We start from the raw sequence: 17,390 nt of genomic DNA, 5'->3' as shown, positions 1-17,390 counted from the left end.
AATGTGACTAGAAAAAAAACAGAAATGCAAAACGCAGGCCAAAAAAAAAAAAACCTTCCTACAATCTCCCTACAATAAAAAAAAGAAAGAAAACTGTCATTACTGGTTTAGCTGGTCTTACAATACAAGCCTGTGAAAAAGAGCTGACGTCACATTCAGTGAACTCTTCTCGATACAAACAAAGTGAGCTCAAAGCTTCTAAACCCCCAAGGCCCTCTGAAGTGAAAAATCACAATCAAAATGTGAATATTACAACATTATGAGTCATTAGAACAAACACAGCAAGCACAATCAAATCCAGCGTCTCTCGCAAACACCGCTTTAAATCATAAAATTATGCTACATTATCAAAAAAAAAAAACCAAGGGTCAGAAGTAGTCTGAGAAGGAAACAACCACCGTTGAATAATGCTTCAACGCGGCGTGTTATTTCTCGCGGTAGAACAGTAGGTACGCCTTCAGCGACTCGGGCAGCGGCAGACTCAGGATTTTGTCTCTCAGATGATTGACCCGCGGCTCCTCGGATTTGACGGGCTCAATGTCTTTCTCCTGCTCCTCCTCTTTGCTCTCCTCCTCGATGCATTCGTCCTCCTCGCTGTCCATGGGTTGAGGAATCAGCTGGTTCCCCACGAACACGTAGGTGTTGATGCGGCGGCGGCAGCGCCTGCGTTTGCGTTTCTGCGGCGCTCGCTGCGTGTTCGTGTGGGCCGGGTGCTCCTCGTTGGTCAGGTTTCGGAGGGTCCGGCGGATGTAGATTCGTGCCAGGTCTTGAAGAGTCCTCACAGACAGCAGCGCTGAGGAACAGACAGAATATACAGGTTAATGGTCTCATTTGTGTGCACAACTAATCAGTTTAAACCTGAAGGCAAGACACTACTACAGAGCAAATGGGTAAAAACTAATCGATATCACTAGACCGCACCAGCTGAGTATTCACAGTACTTTTAGATAACTGTTGTGCATTAAAAGTTTGATGAATTGAGTTGAGTTGTTTTAATATAATATAACGGAATATGCACTCATTTGGATATATTTCCAGAACAGAAATCGTAATACTGGATAAAGCCACACTGTAATAAAAAATGATTTCTGTTGTTTGTTTAACAATTAATAAGTTAAAATAATTAAAAACATTTGATTTATAGACTGAGAAAAATAATGGAACTTTATTTACTTTAAAACTAAATTCACATAGAAATTTATAAATTTACAAATAATTACTAAAAATGGCAAGTTACACTGAATTAATCATAACATTTTGAAGTTCGTTTTTTTGTTTAAAAATTGTTAAAAGCTTTTTTTTTTTTTTACAGTGTACTTCATTAATTCAATTCCCAGATTCCCACTGTAAAAACAGTTATCACTTCATATATCAGAAAATACTCTCAACAGCCAGGGAAGAAGAAAAAAAAATCACAATGTTTTTGAGAATAAAATGTAAATCAGATGAATGAAATATGAAAAAATCCTTTTTCAGAATACAAGACTGTAAAGTTTGTTTATGCAAGCGTTACTGATGTGAAGATTTCTGACTACATGAGAAAAAACCCATTTTGAGGAAACTGCCTTTAAAGACACCTATGGTGTGATAAAATAAACACTTTATAATGTGTATTTGGGATGTTTTCTATCCATTAGTCTGAAAGAAAACATGTTTTAGAAGCAAAAAAGCACAAAATCTCAAGACTGACCAGTGAAAAAAACGGTTACAGGTTTTGCCTGTAGTGTTGTTTACTGTTCTGAATGAATCAGCTAATGAAATCTGCTATGAATCAGTCTGTAACATTGCCCTTTGTAAACCACGCTAGTGGTAGCTGATTGGCCAGAGAAGTTTGAGGTCATAAAAGAGGCGGAGACTCACGGAGCACCACAGCTTCAGGCTTGCAGCCTTCTGTCCTGCTCTGCTGAACAAGAGGAGCAAATGACACGGCCAGGATATTCTTACTCTCCCAGGAGCTCTGACCGGTTCTAGTGATCTGAGTCAGCTGCGACAACACACAAACACTCAATGAGAGAGACGCCACGCTAAAAACGAGCGCAAACATTTGATGCAAGACATGAGGCACAACAGGCTCATGAAGCTACAGATATACTGTTCTACAATACCATGCATTTATATAGGAGTATAAATATTGCATTCATGACGTTTTTAACAATCGTTTCATTATGATAACTTCTTAGATGCCAAAATTGAGTACCGGTAATAAAAGATGCACTTTGCAATTTTTTAAGCAGTTGTATTTACTATAGGTTTGTCAAGGCTTTCAAAAGATCATTCTACTCGACTGACGTTTGTAGAATTTAAATGCCAATTTCTACTACACCAAATTGATTTGAATATAACAGATACACTTAAACATGACCGAAGTGGCATTTATTATTAAGGACACTTGTCAAGCAGAATATTTCACAAAAAAGGCATTTGGCTTGAAATGATAAAGTATAAAATGAAGACAGAAATTACTGTGACGTTGTGTTTGTTTGTCATTAGTGGAACATGTTGATATTTTATGTGATGAACTGTGCTTACTCTGCTAGTACACGTGTGAACAGGTGTTATTTTAGTATTATTAATATACAGTTATAATATTTATTAATATTATAACCATATAAATTAATTTTTCATATTTTACATTTTAATTGTTTATTTTGTCATTTTTTTATTAGTTTAGATTTTTTTTTCTTCAGTTGTACAATTTTAGTACTTCAACTTATTTTATTTCCGTTAGCTGCCAAGGGAACATTTCAAATATTAATTTGTGTATTCTAAGTTTGAGTTTTCATCTATTTTGTATATCTTATTTCATCTTTATTTCAGTTAACAACATTTTTTTTAATGGTTTTAGTTAACCGTAACAACACTGGTGTGAACCTGAAAAAAAACTATGGAAACCCGTTTCAGTCACAGAATAAAAAAACAAGTTAATTGCGACTTTTTACTTTGTAATTATGACTTTAACACGCAATTGTGAGTTCTAAAGTCAGAACTGAAAAAAAAAAGACAAAAGAACTGCGAGTGTATATCAAACAATTATCTTGTTTATTTTTTTATTTAGTGGCAGAAACGGGCTTCCATAAAGAACTGACATAATACATCCACAATTTGTTTTTTTGTTGTTTTTTTTAATCACCAAATGCCAGGGAATTAAAAAAACATTAAGCAAAAAAGATTAAGAAAAGTAAATGAGTGCTTAAAAAAGACCCTGCAGCATTTGAAACATGCAGACATTAGGGTTCATTTCGTTATCTACTGATATTAGTAAGTGATTTCAGAGCCCCTGTATGTATCACCCACTGTTTTACCTGATCTTCTATCGGCATGACCAAAATTCCTCCGACTTTCAGCAGGATCTTCATGTAGTTCTCGTGGTCCTTCTGAACTCCAGCGCCGCAGTAGATGCGGTCGTACTGGTGACTGTCTGAGGAAATCTCCAGACAATTCCCCACCACAAAGTGTGGTTCGCAGAACTCAAACCTGAGAGGACACGTTTACTGTATAACACTGATAGCCATTTCTAAAACATCTACACCACAATTTCTACATATTACAGTCTGCTTTCATAAATCATGTTCCAGTTAGAGTGCTACTATGTGGTTTCTTTGACTTGAAGTCACAGCACACTATTTTACAATATTAATAGTTTCTGTTAATAAAAAAATGAAAACAAGCCGATTGTGCTAGAGTTCTGCTGTAGTTTTAATAAAACTGCTTGTTTTCATTTTTTTTTTATCAGTGAGTTTCAATATATTAACTGAATTAGCCACAATTATTCTTGTGATTCCAAGAAATTTCAAGAACTGTACTCTCTTTAATTTAAAACAAGTTCATAATAAATGCATTTGAATGCAATGAAATGATAGTAACTTTCTGAATTTAAAAAAAATTATATTAAAAGTGTACAATTATTGAATTTTAACAGAGTAGCTTTTTAAATAGAAAGGAAAAAATAGATTAACAGTATTGTATTTAAAAATAGTGCATTTTTTAATAAAAATTATAATTTTGATAAAAATTATAATATAATAAATTTTTAACATAAAAGAATATTACTTTAATAAAAGAGTCCACCTTGTATCTCTACAATATTCTGGCCTCTAGATGCAGGTGTTTTGCAAGATTTATTGTCAGCCAGGCAAAAAATTGTTTTTCAAATCACTAAGAAATAGCACACCTCTTTTCAACAAGCTATATAATTTTAAGTTATCATTAATGTGACAATGAAAGAACCACAGAGCAACCAAACAGTAATGTGCCGACAACAGCCTAGCATTATGCACAAGTAAATTCGCATTTCCTTCAGAAAATGTACAAATCTATTTTTATGAATGAATAAAAGCCATTTCCTTATTTAACTGGTAGAGAACTGATATAATGCCAAGAGAAATGTGATAGTGAGCATATTATTAGCATTAGTCCATATGTGTTTCTCTTTGCTTAGCAGCAGTTTTATTGAGTAGTCATAGACTCGAAAAGACGTGTAACAGATATCGAGCTCCCAGAGCTCAACTACATTGATTAAGCAACCTTATGTCACATGGCCTTCTGTTATGAAACACGCTTTTATGGCTTGTTTAATAGTGTCAGTGCTTTGTCTGATACATCATTACGGCTCTCTCCTGACCTCAGTAACACTGCTCGCTCTGGTGCATGACGAAAACAGATGTTTGAAAGTGGCGAATGCCGGGGAGGGTGTTCAGGGAAAGCCGGTTGCGTGTTCAATGCTGAAGTGGACAGTTGAGCTAGCGGTTCTGGCTGTGACAGGTGTTCCCACAGGTGTGCGAATCGCTCAGTGCTGACGGCCGCTTGAAGTATTTATTCACTGAGACTGTGCTTTAGGGTTAGCTAATGCATTCTCTGTGCAGATTAATGGGCAGGGCTGAGTAACTCAGTTTGAATCAAAACCATCTCTGAAGTTAACCACAAAACTGCGGTAGGACTCATGTTGCTCTTTCCAAACTCAGTTTGCCTTCCTGGAGGCGGCTGCTAGTTAAAACAAATGCTTTCAAGCAATTTCTATATCTAGAGTGTAAAAAAACAGCTCTTTTTTTAAATAGATTATTTACTTGCACTTAAATCTAGAGAAAGAATGTAAAAGAGTTGAACATGCCTGTCGAAGCTGTCGCTGTTTTTAATGAATTCATCAAGTCTTTCTTTTGCATATTCCACCACATCCTTGTGTAGCTCAACACCATGATTGACTCCAAACGGACCTGCAAAATAATAATAATTATAATAATAAAGAATCACTGATATAATACTACACTTTTATTTTCAGTCAAATGCCAAGATATTACACTGAAATTGATTGAAAACTTGAAGATTCTGGAGAAAAAGGGTACAAAAATTGCCAGTCTTTTACTATGCAGTCTCTTGCATAGTTTTTGAAAGAAATTAATATTTTCAATAACTAAGGATGCATTAAATTGGTTAAAAGTGACAGTAAGTAATGCTGTTCATTGAACTTTGTTTATCAAAGAATCATATAAAACATGTATTATGGATTCCACAAAAAATATATAAAGCAGCACAACCGTTTTCAACATTGATAATAATAAGAAGTGTTTCTTGAGCATCGGATCATATCAGAATGATTTCTGAAGATCATGCGACTCTGCAGACTGGAGTAATGATACTGAAAATTCAGCTGCGCATCACAGGAATAAATTACATTTTAAAAACATTTAACAGAAAACAGTTATTTTAAATTGTAATAATATTTTACTACTGTATATTATTTACAAGTAAATGCAGCCTTGGTGAGCATGAGAGACCTCTTTCAAAACATTACCGACCCTAAACTGTAAATGTTCATGTAATATATGGGATTCTGTAACTATTATGTTTATGTTCCTCTAACTAGAAATCATAACTTTGATAACTTAGAAGAGTAATATCACATCGTTAATCTATATGTTGCATGATTTCAGTCCTTCATGTATGCAGTGCTAAAATGTATGTTTGTTTAAATTCCTAAAATGTACCAATAATAATAATAACAGTAATGCAAATAAAGAGTTATTACCTAATTATGATTTAAATGTGGAGTGACTTTTAGGTACAATGTTCAAACAAAAAACTAAGTAAAAAAACGATTCCTCTGGACTCACTTGACAAGAGGTGGATGGCCAAAAAGCTGATTTATGCAACTTAAATGAAATAAATTGCATGTAAAATGCAAACCTCCGATTGGTCCGAAAATACTCAGAATTTTTTGAGTGCAAATTTCTTATTTCTTCTTCTAATAATTTTCTGTTTTACTTTTGATACATTTTTTAAACAATAATTAGAATAAACAATATAAATCAATTGCATCTTCAATATCTGCTGTTTCCTTTATATGTGATCAGAGTGGTTCTCACCTATGATCAGGCCCACCATGGTGCTCAGGTATCCCGTGCCGCTGCCGAGGTTCAGGAAAGACAAACCCTGCTGGAGTTTCAGGGCTTCCATCACCTCAGAGTAGATACACGGCGCTGACAGGTGTATATTCCCGTGCTTCCATGCCAGATCCTTGTAGGCATTGTCTCTGTAGCGGTCCAGGTAATAATCTCCACGGTCTATGGCCCTAAAGGCCTGCTCCACGCGGTCTGTGCGGATGTACTGTGCTTCCTTCAGGTTGTCTATCAAATCATCGTTGTCCTCGCCAGCGCTGACTGCTCCCCCCATGATCCCCTCACAGCTAACGAGAAAAGAAACAAATCAAGAAAAAAAAATGCAGAGGAGGTGAGAGACGGATAACTAGACCGGTCCTCACATCCAGATGAAAGTGCTGGAGCGATTCTCCGCAGGGATGCCCAGTCGTGACGCCTGTGTCCCACACAAATCACCTCAGACCATTCTCAGCTACAGCAAGATCTGAGGATTGAAAAACAAAAGGTGACGGTTTAGATCTCTAGCTTTCACACACTTCAGTTTACCGTTCTCTCCTGACAACAGGAGCCACCTGATACCCGCCGGCTTTGATTCTTCAGCTAGGTGTTACATGTACCTGATGTTACCTGCCTGATGCAAGCGGCTTTAATATTGCAGAAAGCAACTGAGGGCACAAGTCTGAGCCTTATTAAAACAAAATGGCAAAACAATCATTTAGACAAAGCACTGACGCAAAGTTAAAAAAAAAAGGTAATGCGGTATGTGAGATTTCTTTAAAGAGTTTTAAGTTCCTATAAGTGCTTTCAAATGATTAATCGTGATTAATCACATCCAAAATAAAAAAAATGTTGTTTGCATAATACATGTGTGTGTCCTGTGTATATTAATTATGTGTATTATAAAGACACATACAGTGCATACTTTGAAAATATTTACTTGTATTTTAATTTATATATTTACATTCATGACATTTAGATTATATATAAATATATTTAATATATAAAGATAGCATATTTTTCTGAAATATATACATGCATGTGTGTGTATTTATATATACATAATAATAATACACAGTACACACACATATATTACGCAAATAAATACATATTTTGGATTAATCGCAGTTAATCTTGTGTGTGTGTGTGTGTGTGTGTGAGTGTGTGTGTGTTTATGGCTTAAAACTATTGTAATCTCTAAACATAAATATGAGCAAGAATAATAATAGTAATGTAAATAAAAGATAAATTACTTCGATATGACTCAATTACTATTGATGTTACCTGCCTGATGTAACCAGCTTTAATCGTGCATAAAGCAGCAGACGTCTAAGCCTGAAGTCTTGCTAAATGTCTCAAGTGATAATATAATAAATGGAAAAAGCTAAATATCAGTATTTAATCAGGACATCTGAACGTCTGCTTCCTAGAAATGTTATGCACTTAACAACTGAACAGGCTTTTTTCTGAAGTGGGCTTTGGGCTGCAGACAGGACATTTGGTTTGGTAATTGAGTTAAGCTACGTGCTTTAACCTCAAGGATTTTCATGGACCTGAACTAGATATGGATTTAAACAAACAAACATGAGGCTTATTTACTTAACAATGGTTCAGTGAGTTTAAGAAAAGCCCAATTACTGTACATCGAAATGTCTCCATTCTCCACTCCAATTACGGACGGCTCTGCAAAGAAGCATCCATCTAAAAATGAACCAATTAAATTGGTTTCATTTTCTGTGTCGACATACTTCCTGTTGAAATCGAAAAGCTCATCACTTTTTTAAATATGTATTTTACATCGTTTTAAAAGCAAACAGGCTTTGGTTTATGACCAATAAATCATGATGTTCTACTTGCAACTAGTCAGAAACAGCTAGGATTAGGAGGAGTTGTTCTCATTCTTCCAGAGCCCCCAAAGTGACATTTGCACGTCAAATTTGCAGATTTGCATGAAAACCCAGAGACTTTCACATGTAAACAAGATCATTTTTCAAAAGTACTCCGCCTATGCAAAAAATCTGAATAATTAATTTTTTTTTACATTTTAATAATTTTTAATGTCTTTTATTCTCACAGGCTGCATTCATTTGATCAAAAATATAGTTAAAAATATATTATTACTATTTAATCTGCTATTCAGCAAGGATTTCTTAAATTAATAAAAAAATGACAGTAAGGACATTTATAATGTTGCAAAACTTGTTTTAAATAAATGCTGTTCTTTTGCACTTTCTATTCATCAAATAATCCTAAAAAAACAAATGATCTATGTTTTCCATAAAAAAAATATTAAGCAGCCCAATATAAACAAATAGAAGATCATCATTTTAAACATTTAAATAAGATCTTACAATTTTACTGTTTGTACTGATTTTTTTTTTTTTTTTTTTTTATGCAGTCTTGGTGAGCATATAAGGGACTTATTTCAAAAACATTAAAACATCTTAATTATCCCAAACTTTTGACCAGTGGTGTACCTAGTATGATGCACTAGTTTTTCTAGTATTTTTTTAAAGTTTTTCTAGTATTTATGAAAGTCTCCATACATTCTAGAGCAGGGGTGTCAAGCCTTGCAGAGTTTAGATTCAACCCTAATCAAACACACCTGATCCAACTAATCAAGTTTGATTGGACAAAAAATGTGGACACGCCCATGAGTGCAACATGATGTCATCAGTATTTCGTCTCTAGAAAGACTGTACACTGTAAAAGCACATTTTTAATTAAAATTAATTTTGTCCCTATTTTGCTGGCCTAAACACTAACAGACATTAATCAAAAGCCACAAAACATGGTTTTAAATGTCTTTATTTATGTCTACATCCCTATTATTTCCTTGTTCTTTTTGTTCTGCATTTGTCTTCCTTTTCAGCCGTTTCCAGTAACGCTGCCCTTTCAGTCTCCTGCACTAAAAATACTGCAGGGAGGGATCTGGGTCAAACCTCCTACTCTGTTTTGTACAAGACCTGATTGCAACCCTACAGAGACTCTTTGCACATCAGTATACAACTTACAAAAGAGAACAGCACATATCACATGAGCGCTCATTCTTTAGAACAGACACTACAAACTAATAAAGCCATCGATTCTGGATATAAAAATAGGATGCTGGTTTTTATTTCATCGCTAACTGGTTTTGTAGCTTAGTTGAGTAACTGCTGGATTGTTATGGAGTTAATACTGGAACAGTTTGTTATAAAGCTGAGCTGATCCATCATTAACATGTTTAAACTTGCTGGTTGCAGAATTGCATCACCATTACAGAATGCTGATGGTCAGCCAGAGCTAATCTGTTTACAATTCCTCTGTACTTTTCAAGTGAATATAAAACCTAAATTTAAGTAGGCCTACTTTTTCTGATTTACATAGTCTTCATGATTTCTGAAAAAAACTGAAACTTCATGTCAGCTACCATTATAATATACAGCTGTCCTCAGGCTGTTGTGTTTCATCAGCACATGTGTCAAGTCAATTCATCTTTATTTATATAGTGCTTTTAAACAATACAGATTAAACAGGAAAATAGTGTTGATAATGCAAGAGGAGAATAGTAAACAGTTAAAGTCAGTTCATCATTGATTCAGTGATATTATCATCCAGTTCACTTCAAATAATATCTGGGCAATAAATAGTCTGTAATGTGTGTAAATAGTCTATATTTTAAATGGGAGCTGATGGCCTCATGTTGACTCCTGAACCGTTTGTCTGACCCAGAGAAAGCGGAAGCCACAAGCTCTCAGTGGATTTATTCCAGGCCTCAATAAGAAGAACTGTGTCATCACAGAGAGAAACCCAACACACCAATAAAGCATGACCCGACCTGCAGGGCACATTTTGTGGTGAAAAAATGACCTACATGATTGTGAGATTCAAAGAATAATAATAATAAGGATAAGGATAATAACTGACATAATTTTAAGTGCAAGTTAAAGTCAAGTTACAGGTGGCGAAATATAGCTATTAATAAGTGCTGGGCAACAATAACTTTTTTTTATCGCGATTAATCACATGATCGTCTGCGATTAATAGTGATTAAACTGCATTGTTATGCACAAAGTTCAATAATGCATTCAAAAGTAATGTATTGTGTATTTTTTTCATTTAAAAGTACTGCTATATGAACAAAAGTGCAATACTGTAACATTTGGTTTGCAAACACTTTAAACAAATAAGGTGTTTTTTACAGCAGTATTCCTTTTACATAGTAGCAGTTCAAATATTTATTGTAAATTTCAACTAAACAAACTTATAATATTAATGTTGTTTTGACCACCAAAGCACGGTTCGTTTGACTAGTGTGATCACTTCGTGTGTTTGTTTAGCCATCCCTGGCTCGGTTGGAAGAAGTGGGTCAGAGCATGGTACCCATGTAGTGTGAGCGGAGCACGTGTGCAGCATGACTGCATGAACATTTCGGAGCGGCTAAAGTGATAGATCTGTAAAGCAATATATTGTGAGAGGGCTGTGTGTTACTGCATCCGAAACGGTTCAAAAATAATAAACCACAAAGTTAACAAAATGATGCACTCCACTGCCTTCACGTGCTATCGGAAGCTTCCTATTTCCCACTTATGAAGTCTTGATTACGAGCACGCAACAGTGATTTGTGAATGCTGATGCTTAGTCCAAATGATTTAATCGGGAGCATTCATGTGGAGGAGCACTGCTGCAGTCTTAGGCCCACCTCGAATGCTCTCATTGATTGAGACGTGTGATGACGCCCATCCCAAGCCAGTACTGATCAACATCCCACCCCTCCTGTGACACATGGTTTGTCTGTATGTGTATTCAGAGCCAGTGAACAAGAGACTTTCATAATAATAAAAAACTGCGTCAATATGCAATAAAATAATTGTCGGCATTAATCAATTAATGCGTTAACTTCCCCAGCCCTAATATTAATATGTATTCCTTAAAACTTAGTAGTATATAGTTTTGTTATATATACTTATTTAAAACTATATTATTATAACTATTCAAATAGTTACTAATATTTATTCCAGTTTTCCTAGTAGCAAACAAATAGACACTAGTCAAGACTCTATAGTGTGAAAGATTTGCATTATAAAGGGCAACCTGTGTGTGTATAGCTTCAAGAGAGCAAACACACATTTGTTGTTTTTATTTTATTCCATCATTTCATTGTCATTAATATTGATTAAAGTGTAACTAAACCCCTGCTCAGAGCCTGACTCCACCCACTGACAATATTTGAAAAATGCTGAAAAGTGGGCAGATCACAGCGGAGATAGAGGGGACGAACCTAGTGCGGGGCTGAGCGAGCGCGGCGTGATCCTAAGACTCGCAGTGACGGATTGATTGACAGCTGCTGTCAGAGACGCTAAAATGGACAGTGACTGTAGTGACGCAAGTAGCTTTGCAACAGAGCGATCATTTGAAGTAGAGGACTTTTCTCCCCCACTTTCACCTGAAGTGGAGGGTGTCGAGGTGTCTGTTCATATTAATTCCAGCCGCTGGCTCAAACTGCGGTCTTAACTCCCGCACCGCGTCGCTTTTCAGCGCGAGCTGTATGGACAAGCCCATTTCCACCTCCATTGCGTTGGAGAAGCAATCCCGTGTAAAATGCAGTTTGCACACTCGAGCTCTAGGCGGGAACTTGCGGTCTTCCAGCCCAAGTGCATGCAACCACTGGCTCCTAATTTTAAAGTCTGCTGGTAAACTATGCAGTCCAGCAGTGCTGTCACAACTAGCAACACACCTCCGTACCATCCTGACCACTGTACTAAATACAGATAAATCTACGCTAACTTGAAGATCTAAATAACTATATAATTGCTATGCTAAATAGATGCTATAATAGTCTATCCTTGACTCGTTACCAATACTCGCAATTCCAGCTCCTGACTCACTACAGTGATTTTGATGGTTTTATACTGCCAAGGGCGTGGTAGCTCGTACCAAGGGGCGTGGTGAGCTGGAAACTGCTTACGTCACCTGCCACCGCTTACGTCACTTGCCACCGCAACATCCAATAGGAAAAATCAACTGCAATAGCCACCGTTCAACCTGAAGAGGGCAGCACTCACACGTTTTTACACCATATATTGTAGAATTAAAACACTTTATACTCATATGTCAAAAAAGTTACTCGAATCAATGAACAGCACTAATAAAGCCCCATTCTTATAGATCTTTAACTAAAAAAAGTTGGTTTAGGGTTTAGTTACTCTTTAAATAATATTACTGATAATTTTCCATGCTCTTGCAATGCTTGCTCTTGCGGTTTAATCTTCTGATTGTGTCTTCACAAGTTAGAGATAAGGAGGAATGCTTACATATCAAGGTTTCATGGGAGGTTGAAGGAGTTTGGTAACATTTGAGCTGATCAGATGAACCAAGACTAAGCACAGAGAAAGACGCAAATGAGATTATACAATACTGTGTTAAATTATTTTACAATAGTAGAATGGAAGAATTTTTAGAATAATTCACTTTCTGTTGACGGTTTGGATATCAAGACCAACATTGTGGAGGAGACCGAAGTTCAGCCCGACTGGATTCAATATTCTTGGTGACTGAGAGCTAACAAATGTGTGTATTCGGATTGGTAAGATTTTTTATTGTACTATAAAGTAGCCATTTCATTCTGTAAATAGAGCTCAATGGCAAATAAAAAGGAATTGTGTTGTGCTAAACAGCAAAAAATATGTGGCCTGCTAGCAGTCTTCATTAATAAATGTATTTAATGAGCAGTTATTGTAAAACTTAAAATATGGTGACCAATACTCAGAATTCGTGAAATATAGATAGTAACAAAAAATAGCTAGTTTGAATGGAATAAGTGTTAAAACAGCTTGCCATAACATCACAACGACACAAATATCTAAACAAATATGAAAACAAAACACTATATAATAATAAATTTCGCATTCTGGCTGATGTGTTCGTCGATAGTGAACAGAAAACCCGTATTTGCGATGCTTTCTGTCATTTGTTTAAATACATACAGATCTACAGTTTACGACGCAGTCGAGTTAAAGGACTTATAAAGCACATATCTGCACTGCGTGAAAACAAAACTGAGTTAAGCGACGTGTGCAGTGTTAATAATTACATCTATATGTTATATCCGAGACAATAAAATGTGGTAGTCAAATAAAAATAAAATGAGAGAGAGAAAATGTAAGCATTTCGCGTGTTCATATCCGCCATAATCTCTCAAGCAGGACTTGCATGCATTTATTCAACAACTCCACATATCTAATTAACCCTCTGAGCTTCTTTGCCCGAAAACGGGCGAAAACTTGAACGTTTTGAAATGTTTAATTTTTTTGCTTCATCGGATGGGTATGAAACTTGGTGACTTTTGTTGTATTACCTATATGAACACACAAAAAAATCAAGGAGATGATTCTGATATGTTAAAGGGTCGTAAAAAAAAAGTCACACTTAGCTTCCTCCCGCCCGAAAACGGGCGACATAGGAAATGAATGGGAAATACGAAAAAATAGGAAAACTCAGAGAAACTTTTGGTGGTACAAGCTACAGATCAGCAACTGTGCTGAAAAAAAGTGTACAGCAATGAAGGGGTGACACTCTAGAACATCAAGAGTGCAAATAAGACCCCCCCCCCACACACACACACCCACGCACCCACGCACACAAACACACACACACATACACATACACAGATAAACTGGCGACTGCAACAGCAAATTTGCAGAATATTCCACATAAAATCAATAAATGAAAAAAAAAACTTGCTCAAATGCACACACACACACACAGAGAGAGAGAGAGAGAGAGAGAGAGAGAGAGAGAGAGAGAGAGAAAGAGAGAGAGAGAGAGAGAGAGAGAGAGAGAGAGAAAGAGAGAGACTGGTAAGACTGCAACAGCAAATTTTGAGAATATGCAAAAATAAATAAATAAAAAATACAAAAAGAGACTCTCGCTCAAATGCAACACACACACACACACACACACACACACACACATTCACTAACACATACACACACACACACACACACACACACACATTGTGTTCCCTTTCTAACCAAATGCTATAGTTTGATTGTAATCATAATGCAAAACCTGATACTTATCTAAACATTTTTGTTAAGAAAATAAAGTAATCATCTTTTAGAATATCTAAATGTATATCTAAATAAAAAAAAACGAATAAGATAGAGAAATCATGTCTAAAACAACAAAAGGAATCAAATAGCCTTTCTACATAGGATATATAGGAAGCTATAGACAGCCTACAGGCTGGTACAGGACATTACACAAAAGTGGCTATTTTTTAAAGCCACTAGATGAAGTTCTTCTCCTGGAACATTTTTTTTTTTAGGCTGGCACTCTATTTTGATGTGAAATGCTGCATTTATTGAATTTTTTTTTTTTTTAAATAAATATAAAAAAAAAATGATATATTAATTCTAATGGAAAAAATAGCTCATAAAAATTATATAATTAATGCAAAGTATCATAAAAAAATCTAAAAATTCTAAATAATAATCAGAAAACATTATAGAACAAAAATATATTTGATTGGTTATCCTGGGAAAAAGTAAAGTACAATTTTAAGGCTTCGCCCGTTTTCGGGCGGGAGGAAGCTAAGTGTGACCCATTTACGAAGAAGCCCAGAGGGTTAATAGGGTTATGCAATAAAGTTAGAAATTTAAAATATTTATAAACAAATATACCCGATGAGTCGTGCATCTAGTCTTTGCTATTATGAGTGCGGTGTAATAAACGATAAAAAATCTAAACAAAACATCTTCAGAGCCAGTTGTTACACTGCTATTGTTATTATTTTTCTCATATGCTAAGTATTGGTTAACTTGCAGCATCTGGTTAAAACATATTTAAATTTCTGAACCATTCTGTAATTCAGATTAAAATAAGATGGGAGAGACAGAAATTAAAAAAAACTCTAGTGGTTCGGTTTCTAAAGAAACCCATGATGTTAGATGACATTTAAGCAATGCAGGACTGGGAAAACCAGTAAATCGTTGGCATTGTGTTTGACCTGGCACAGCAAACCACTTAATAGACAATAACACAATGTGCATGCTTCAAAACAGCCATTTCGGCCTTTTCCGCGTGCTTTAAACCAAGTTAGTAGGTTTGCATTTAAATGTCTGCCACATGCACATCTTCCTCGGCTTGCTCAGATCAACGCAAAGCAACAAAACAAAAATGTCGGCATCATCTCCGCGGAATAACAATGTTCACTGACCTTAGTAAAGCCATGAATCAGTCTCGGGGTTTGCATGAGCTAAACACACTGGATGCACATCAGACTTGTGTTTTTGAGCGCACTGTTGTTGTTGTGAGATGTATAGATTTTCGTAGCGTTGAAGACCCAGCGCTGTTTTTCTTGAGGAACAGCTGAAAGGATGTAAACACACGTCACATGGTTCACAGAAACGAGGCTGCGGACACCAGACTGCACATGGAGCTGGCTAATAACTGGTTCTTATTACAGTCCTCCAGGAGGCTTCTCGAGGCCCAAAAAGCGAAACTCCCATTGAGCTGCATTCAAATATAAATTCGATTAATGCTATATAAGAGGAATCTGTAAATGTAAAACTACAATTCTTTGAATCTATTCATACTAAGGGTTTGTTTTTGAGTTAGGTTTAAAAATACATTTAATGCATTTATATAAAAAAGGACTAAATTGCATTCACCAAACAATTCATCTCAAAAGAATTCGATTAGTCCAGCTAATCCAACGCTGATAAAAGTAGCACTTGCCACGTGACAAACCGGTCATGCGCATGTTCAATAGCGGTCTGGACACTGTAAAAAATGAGCGAGAATATTAAATAGGTAAAATATTAATTGTATTAATTATGTTTAGGCCACTACGCCACACACCATCGTCTAAATTCTATTTCGCCCGGTTCTTCTGTTTTAATCGGCTGTGGACAGCGGTTGTTTCACCCCACCTGTATCACACACGCCCCGCCTCCTGAGCCAGGATTGGCTAGTAGGCTACAAAGGCGCTCAACTATTGGACAGTTTAGGAGTCGGTCATATTAACGTAGCTAGCGTAGCAAATAACGATTAGGAAGGTGGGACGTGAATTGAAATAAAAAAATAAAAAAATACATCTTTTTATTTTTCCATAGGCCACCTTACCCTGCTGACCCCTCATGACCCTGTAATATTCATCTAGTCCAACTCTACTTGGAAATTATCATTATGAAAATTAATAAGTGTCCATTCATACATCTGGATTTCATCTATTGTAGAATTATGGGTAAAATGTTCTCAAAGCCAGGAAGGGTTATATAAATTCCCCTTTAACCCTAAAATGTATAGCTCACTTTTCCCTCATACAATGCATATGTAGATCAGAAAAGACACAAGGAATTAGATGCAAATTCTGTATAAAGCTATTTGCTTATATTTCAATTTAATGTGTTGTTTGTGTGTGTGTAAGAAAGCAGAAGTGTATCTATAGTTTAAGGGATAAATATGACTTTTTTTTAGTTTAATAAATATAAATAATTTATTGTACTGAATAATATTTTTTGATATTTAAAAATATATTATTGTATATATGTATAAATGTTATTTATATAATAAACTATTATGTGTGTATATGACAGATACTTAATGTAATATACAATGTAATATAATAATTTATTTTATTATTAATAATTTATTACATTAAATATTTGATATATATAATTAATATAATAAATACTATAATAAATAGAATATAAAATAATAAAATGTGTGTAAAATGTATTATATGCATGTAATAATTTATTTTACTTTTTTATATATTAATACAATAATAAAACATTTTTTATTTACTATAATAAACTATAATGTCTGGTTGTGTGTGTTTTTTAATTTAAGCTTTTTAAATTTTACGTGGTAAGGTTTAAAGATTTATGGTTAGACTGTAGAAATAATTAGCTTTATATATCATCAAGTGAAGTTTCAGGTGTCTCTGTGTATAGAAATCAGTGGTTCCTATCAGATAGACCTAAAGATAAACTCAGTTAAGATAAAAACACCACTTTATGTCAAATAAAATGT

The 17,390-nt window shown here is 35.2% G+C and overlaps 1 protein-coding gene across 1 annotated transcript; it reads right to left on the bottom strand.

Moving 5' to 3' along the window:
- Positions 1-218: 218 nt before the first annotated feature.
- LOC132124277 (protein-L-isoaspartate O-methyltransferase domain-containing protein 1-like) lies at positions 219-15,814 on the bottom strand. The gene is made up of 7 exons (XM_059535225.1): positions 15,571-15,814; positions 6,755-6,855; positions 6,360-6,679; positions 5,108-5,210; positions 3,303-3,474; positions 1,861-1,984; positions 219-793 (listed from the first exon to the last, which is right to left on the bottom strand). Exons 3-7 carry the CDS (start codon positions 6,664-6,666, stop codon positions 426-428), a joined length of 1,074 nt encoding a protein of 357 aa, XP_059391208.1. The 5' UTR covers positions 6,667-6,679; positions 6,755-6,855; positions 15,571-15,814; the 3' UTR covers positions 219-425.
- Positions 15,815-17,390: the final 1,576 nt, after the last annotated feature.

This window comes from Carassius carassius, chromosome 42 (genome assembly GCF_963082965.1).
Source record: "Carassius carassius chromosome 42, fCarCar2.1, whole genome shotgun sequence".
Lineage (NCBI taxonomy): Eukaryota > Metazoa > Chordata > Actinopteri > Cypriniformes > Cyprinidae > Carassius > Carassius carassius.
The sequence above is the reverse complement of the archived record's forward strand: the minus strand, read 5'-3'. Positions and strand labels throughout refer to the sequence as shown.